Raw genomic sequence first — 6838 nt, 5'->3', positions numbered from 1 at the left:
AAAGAAGCCTGAGAGACTGGACCTATGAATAGTTATACTAACCCCTCCCTAGTGTGTAGGACTTAGAGTATCATGTGACTTTCGTTGTTGTTCCCGCTCTTGTTATCGAAGGTTTTTGTACGTCGTAGCATTCACTCGTATACATCCCCTTTGTAAATCGATGTTTAGCCGAGTCCAGTTGATTAAAGTTGTGTTACGCTTCAGTGTCTCGTCGTAATTCCTAACATGGTCCTTCACAGCCGGAGTCAAGGAGATATTTCAGCAGTAAATTTGTAATTCTTTGCAAGTTCATCAGTTGCAACTACATGGCAACCGGTTCCTCGAGCAAAATGGAAGACTTATCTCAACTCACAGTCGATCAAATTCGTGAAATGCTTGAAAAAAAGGGATTGCCGACTACTGGAAAGAGAAGTCCTAGTGGAAAGGTTAGTGAACGCTCAGGATGATTCGAAGTCAGATGGTATTGCACCAGAGTTAAAGGAAGGTTCGAATTTAGCCGAGGCTTCGAAGGAACCTCTTCAAGTGAAAAGTGAAGTGGAAATTCAGGAGGTTAGTTCGATTAGACGTAAAGCCAGAGCCTTGCAAATGGATATGGATGCGTTGATTCAGGATATTTTGTATCTAAGTCAAAATGCAAGCAACAAAATCAAAGTCCAGTTGAGAATTGAAAGGCTAACTGTGTACCGTGAGAATTATCTCCAACTGAAAAATGAATTAATCGCGCTTGTTGCAGAGGATATGATGGAGGAGGAACTCCGAAGATGGGGAAAAATTCTGAGTGAAGTAGATAAAGCTGTGGATGCTGCTCATGAATTCCTAAATAAAGATTGCGATGTGGGAGATCACTCCTCGAAGGATATTGCATACAGTGACAGTCGTGTATCCTCAAATCTGAAATTACCGAGAATTGAGTTGCCAAAGTTTAATGGCGATGTGTTGAAATTTCAAAACTTCTGGGATCAGTTTGAAGCTGCAGTGCATAACAGTGTTGATTTACCAAATGTTCAGAAGTTTACTTATCTATGCTCGGTGCTAACTGGAAATGCCTTGAAAGCAATAGACGGATTTGAAGTAACTGGAGCAAATTATGAAGCAGCTGTTGAATACCTCAAACACAGGTATGGAAGAAAACGTATGATCATCTCATTTCTAGTGAAATCTGTCATCACGATGGATGCTAAGTCAGTTGTTAATGCATCCTCCCTCAGAGATCTCTATGATACCTTTATGAACAGAACTAGAGCTTTAGAGGCTCTTGGAGAAGATCCAATGAGCCAGGGATGTATTTTGTTACCCCTTTTTGAGACCAAGTTACCACCTCAGTTATTGGAAAAAATGGGAGTTGACACTTGCAGACACTCAAGAAGATGAAATAGGCCTTGAATTGTTCTTTAAATTTCTTAACCGACAAGTTGTGTCCAAAGAAGCAGGAGAAAGAAGTTCAAATGGGAACATTACCCCAGGCAATCACAGTTCTGATAAAGGTAAAGAAAACCGAAGAAAGTCTTCATCTCCCAAAATGGGTGGCGAGAATGAGATGTATACTGCTTCTGCACTACTTGGTGAAACACGCCCTCCAACACAGCCAAATTGTAATTTCTGCAAGGCAGATCGTGACTCACAAAATTGCCCAATGTTTAATGAAAAATCACTTGATGGCAGATGGAAACTAGTGCAAGAGAACAAACTGTGTTTCAATTGTTTAAAACCTACAATCGGCGTCAAAATTGTTGAGACACTCTTATCCTTTAGAGTCGATTTCAAGCTCGGCGGCGCAAATGGCCCCCTTCCCCGCACCCCCGGGACAATGTTGTGTTTTTCTGTTTTCTGCGAGCCTTGTCGACAGCGGTACAACATTGATTAGGGTGGGGGAGGGAGGGGTATCCCGGAAACGTACTTTCTGGACAAGTTTCCTTTGCAAACAATGAATGTGTCGTTGCCAGTGTGCTCTGTTGGCAACTGTCTCAACTAGTTTTGTCGCCGATTGTAGCAACCACAAGCACTTCTTCAGAATTTGTCGCCATCCTAAGTGTTCTGTAGCGAATTATGGTCACCGACATCACTGGTTATTGTATGGGCAGCAGTCAGTTGTTACACCTCGGCACTTAAGCAACACTAGTTAAGTGGATTGGCTTCAGCTAAGCCTGCATTACCTATGAGGGAAACACTCCTACAGACAGCATTGGCCAGGTTAATTGTTAAGGGTCAAGAAATGACAGTCTGTGTTTTACTAGATTCAGGGAGTCAACGTTCGTATATACGAAAGAACATTGCAGAGGCCCTTGACCTGCAAGGTCCCTCAGAGCTATTAAGTGTCACAACGCTAGGTGGGGAAACCAGCGAAACGAAGAGATTCCAAAGAGTGAAATTTACCCTTTCACCAATTAAAGGGGCTAGGTCACGCAATTTTAGGCAATTTCAGCACTGATCGAATGGTCATAGGATTAACTAAAATATCAAAATAACTGTTCAAAACTATAGAAGAACTCTAACAAAACACAGGGAAGCCAAGAAGGGACACGGATGGACAAAACTGGAGAGGATTGAAATGGGTTGAATTTGGGTAAATTTGAAAAACGCCGGCTCACCTTTTTTCAAATTTATTTCAGTCTATATCAAAATGTCATTTACAAAGCTGGAAAATCATTCTCAGTTGTTATGGGGCCGTTATTTTGCAAATGAAAGACTCTTGCTCTGCCAATTTGACGTTTAGAGCTCATAATTAACAAAATTAAACAAAATTACCTAAAATATCGTGACCTAGCCCCTTTATGGCAGATCCAAAAGTGGAGGTAGAGGAGGCCCTTTCTATTTCCAAAATTTGTAATCCTCTCGGGCCAGTACAGATGGACTTCCATAAGAACTCTCATCTTCAAGGCTTAACTCTTGCAGATAGTTATCCTCGTGGCTCAGTTCAAGTAGATGTTCTTATTGGTGCAGACCACTACTACTCATTAGTGACTGAGGTCTGTAAGAGAGGTAGTTCCAGTGAGTCACTTGCTGCTATGGAATCTTGCCTCGGCTAGATCGTCACGGGACAAGTAAACCGCCAATCAAGGCAAACTTCATCCATGCTGACAGTTGTAGAAAACGGTGGAGTTAACGAAACATTAAAAAGATTCTGGGAACTGGAATCAATTGGTATTGCAGAGATCGAGGACCCTGTTATGTCACAAGAGGAAGAATGTGCTGTTGCTGACTTCAATAGAGGATTGAACTTTGATGGACATAACTATGACGTGCGACTACCATGGAAACGAGATCCTCCAAAGCTAGAAAGTAATTATGCACAAGCTTTGGGACGCCTGCAAAGTGTTGAAAGAAAGTTAAGGCAAGACCCTGTAAAAGCTAAGGCTTACAAAACAGCGATCAACGAATATGTAGAGAAAGGTTTTGCAGAGGAAGTACCTGATCAGAGCGATGACAATGGAACTGTGCGGTACTTACCGCATCATGCTGTATTTCGTGATGACAAAAGAACGACAAAATGCAGAATCGTATTTGATGCTTCCGCACGAGAAGGAGGTAATGCTTCCCTTAACGATTGTATTCTTCCTGGTCCTCCTTTACAGCCGAACCTTGCATCTGTACTGATTCGATTTAGAACACACAAAATTGGTCTCATAGCAGACATTGAAAAGATGTTTCTGCAAGTCAAACTAGCATCAGAGGACAGAGATGTTCACCGCTACCTGTGGAGAGATTACAGCCTAACGAAGCACCAAAGGTGTACAGGATGCAGAGATTGACTTTCGGTGTGAACGCAAGTTCTTTCCTTGCAATTGCTACAGTCCACGCTCATGTAAACAAATACAAAGAAATGTCCCCGTATGCAGTAGAAGAAATTTTACAAACAACTGCCTGACAGGAGCCGATACAGTAGATTCAACTTTGAAGCTTCAACAAGAAATGTCAGAAATTATGATGACAGCGGCATTCAATTTGACCAAGTGTGCAAGTAACGCAGAGCTAGTAATGGATGCTATTGACCCAGCAAAAAGAGCCTCATCGCCATTCGTGGAGTTCTATTCGAGCGACCCCATAAAAGCACCTGGCGTGTCATGGGACTTGAACTCTGACCACTTTAGATTCCTCGCACCGAGTGGAATCATCTCATCCCATGATCCAATGTCAAAGAGAAGTCTACTTAGTCTGGCATCGAAAATTTTTGACCCACTGGGACTGATATCACCCTTCACTGTTAGAGCCAAAATCCTTTTCCAAGAGTTGTGAATGAAAGGATTACAGTGGAATGACCCGTTAGATAGCGACACTAAAGCAAAGTGGTTAAGTTGGAAGTCTGAGTCGTTGCAGCTAAAAGATGTGACTATCCCTCGATGCTTCGGAAATGGTATTACACAAGACTCTGTGGTAGAGGTGCATGGTTTTGGAGATGCTTCCCCCAAGGCGTATGGAGCAGCAGTGTACATTCGAATAAGAGACAAGCAAGACAATGTATCCTCACAGCTGGTAATATCGAAGTCCAGAGTCGCGCCCATTAAGAAGGTGGCTAGGGTTGTGTGTTGGTCAGTTAGTATGGTGGCACTGCATTAGATAAAAGGGCAGAGTTCTTCCTGGAAGCCATTTGGTGCCAATCGTGTGGCTGAGGTACAGTCAACATGGGATCTTGAGTGTTGGAGGTATTGTGGAAGTAAGGAGAATCCTGCAGACTTGTTGACGCGTGGGTTAAGCTGTAGTGATACGATTTCAAGCACTTTGTGGTGGAATGGACCCCAAATGGATGTCTTCGCCTTGTGAACCACTACGCGCTCAACCCGAAAACGAAGCTGCTCCCGCCGAAGCTTGCGAGGAAAAAAAAACTACCCATGTGTATACAGCAGTCGTTGCAGAACCACTGATTGATATGGCACGCTATGGGACATGGTTAAACTTGATTCGAGTAACTGCCTATGTATTGAGAGCGGTCAAATTGTTTAAGACTAAGTCTAGGTCTTGTGAAAGGGAACTGTCGGCGGACGAGGTGAGGCAAGCCGAGATTAAATGTTGTATGTGGGTGCAGGAAGTGGTCTACAAAGAAGAATTCGAGAAACTGAAAGCTGGAGAGGTACTTCCCAGTAACAGCCGCCTCCTGAAACTGGACCCTTATTATGATAGAGATGATCAGGTATTAAGAGTTGGTGGGAGACTACAGTTTGCTGATCTTCCCGAACAGAGCAAGCATCAAATAATCTTGCCTCACGGACATCCTGAAGTTGCTAAGATGGTGCAAGATGTACATAAGAACATGTTGCATGCTGATCCAGAAACGGTATTATCAACTTTAAGGCAGAAAGTTTGGCTAACTCAAGGAAGACGTGAGGTTAAACGTGTTATCAGAAGATGTGTAGCTTGCCAAAGACAACGAGTTGGACCTTGTGCCCAGAAAATGGGTCAGCTGCCAGAGGAGAGAATTTCCTGTTCACGAGCTTTCGCGCATGTTGGAACTGATTTTGTGGGACCACTGTATGTGAAAGAAGACTTAAACATTAAGAAAGCATACGTGTGCATTTTCACATGCGCATCATCTCTTATGGTTCACCTGGAACTTACACATAGTTTGACAACTGATGAGTTCCCTCGAGCTTTTAGTCGCATGACGAGTCGCAGAGGTCTTTGCCATACAGTGTGGTCAGACAATGCACAAACCTTCAAGGCAGCAAGCAGGGAAATTCAGAAATTATACGATGAACCCACCACTGAAAGTCAAAGAATGTGGAGTACGCTGGATCAAGATCAAATCAAGTCAGAGTTCTCATCACGAGGGATCAAGTGGAGATTCATCACAGAGCGTTCCCCATGGAGAGGTGGATGGCGGGAACGATTTTGCAGAGCGATAAAAGAACCACTGCGTAAGGTCCTTGGAAGGGCACTTCTCGCCTTTTCTGAGCTAAACACGCTGCTGGTCAGAATCGAAGGTATCATTAACTCGCAGCCGTTGACCGCAGTGAGTGATGATTGCAGAGACCCGTTACCTATTACACCTGCTCATCTTGCAATTGGTAGGCCAATTAACCAGTTACCGGAAAGGAAAGAAAGTATCTTAGAGGAGACCAGTAAGAGGACTGTCGAAAGGTATCTCTACCTGGAGAGACTACTCAATCACTACTGGAAGCGGTGGAAACAAGAGTACCTACATCTCCTATCGGTGAGAAACAAGTGGCATAAAGAGATCCCTTCTATTCGAGTAGGCGACATTGTACTTATTTCTGACGACAATGTGCCGCGCACCAAATGGCCGTTGGCTAAAGTTGAAAGGGTTTATCCAGGTAACGACGGGCTTGTACGGACCGCTACAGTTAGAGCGCATAACAGTTTCTACAACAGACCCGTTCAACGTTTACACAAGTTAGATATTGAGTCAGCAGCTTCACAAGTAAGCCCGGAAGCAGAGGATCCAGTCCATGGTGGGGAGAAGCCACAAACGAACACTGTTCATGCTGCAAATATACCTGTTTCCAAGCCTAAATTGAGCGTTGTCCTCCCCGGAGGAGGACAAGGTGGGGAGAATGTTACAACCCGTACTCGTTCTAAAAGAGTGATAAAGAAGGTTGAGAGACTGGACCTATGAATAGTTATACTACCCCCACCCTAGTGTGTAGGACTTAGTGTGTGTGACTTTCGTTGTTGTTCCCGCTCTTGTTATCGAAGGTTTTTGTACGTCGTAGCATTTCACTCGTATACACCCCCTTTGTAAATCGATGTGTAGCCGAGTCCAGTGGATTAAAGTTGTGTTACGCTTCAGTGTCTCGTCGTAATTCCTAACAGTCGGATTCTCTTCGTGCTAAAGTATTCATTTAATTAGCTTGGCACTCTTTTATGCAAGTTCGTTTCAACTTAG

At 43.6% G+C, this 6838-nt stretch overlaps 3 protein-coding genes across 3 annotated transcripts; all 3 read left to right on the top strand.

Moving 5' to 3' along the window:
• Positions 1–3071: 3071 nt before the first annotated feature.
• LOC137989946 (uncharacterized) lies at positions 3072–3749 on the top strand. The gene has a single exon (XM_068835520.1). The coding sequence runs from the start codon at positions 3072–3074 to the stop codon at positions 3747–3749; it is 678 nt and encodes a 225-aa protein (XP_068691621.1).
• A 160-nt stretch (positions 3750–3909) lies between these two features.
• Positions 3910–4233, top strand: LOC137989945 (uncharacterized). The gene has a single exon (XM_068835519.1). The coding sequence runs from the start codon at positions 3910–3912 to the stop codon at positions 4231–4233; it is 324 nt and encodes a 107-aa protein (XP_068691620.1).
• Positions 4234–4726: 493 nt separating this feature from the next.
• Positions 4727–6568, top strand: LOC137989944 (uncharacterized). The gene has a single exon (XM_068835518.1). It carries the CDS (start codon positions 4727–4729, stop codon positions 6566–6568), a length of 1842 nt encoding a protein of 613 aa, XP_068691619.1.
• Positions 6569–6838: the final 270 nt, after the last annotated feature.

This window comes from Montipora foliosa, unplaced genomic scaffold (assembly GCF_036669935.1).
Source record: "Montipora foliosa isolate CH-2021 unplaced genomic scaffold, ASM3666993v2 scaffold_481, whole genome shotgun sequence".
Classification (NCBI taxonomy): Eukaryota; Metazoa; Cnidaria; class Anthozoa; order Scleractinia; family Acroporidae; genus Montipora; species Montipora foliosa.
The sequence above is the reverse complement of the archived record's forward strand: the minus strand, read 5'-3'. Positions and strand labels throughout refer to the sequence as shown.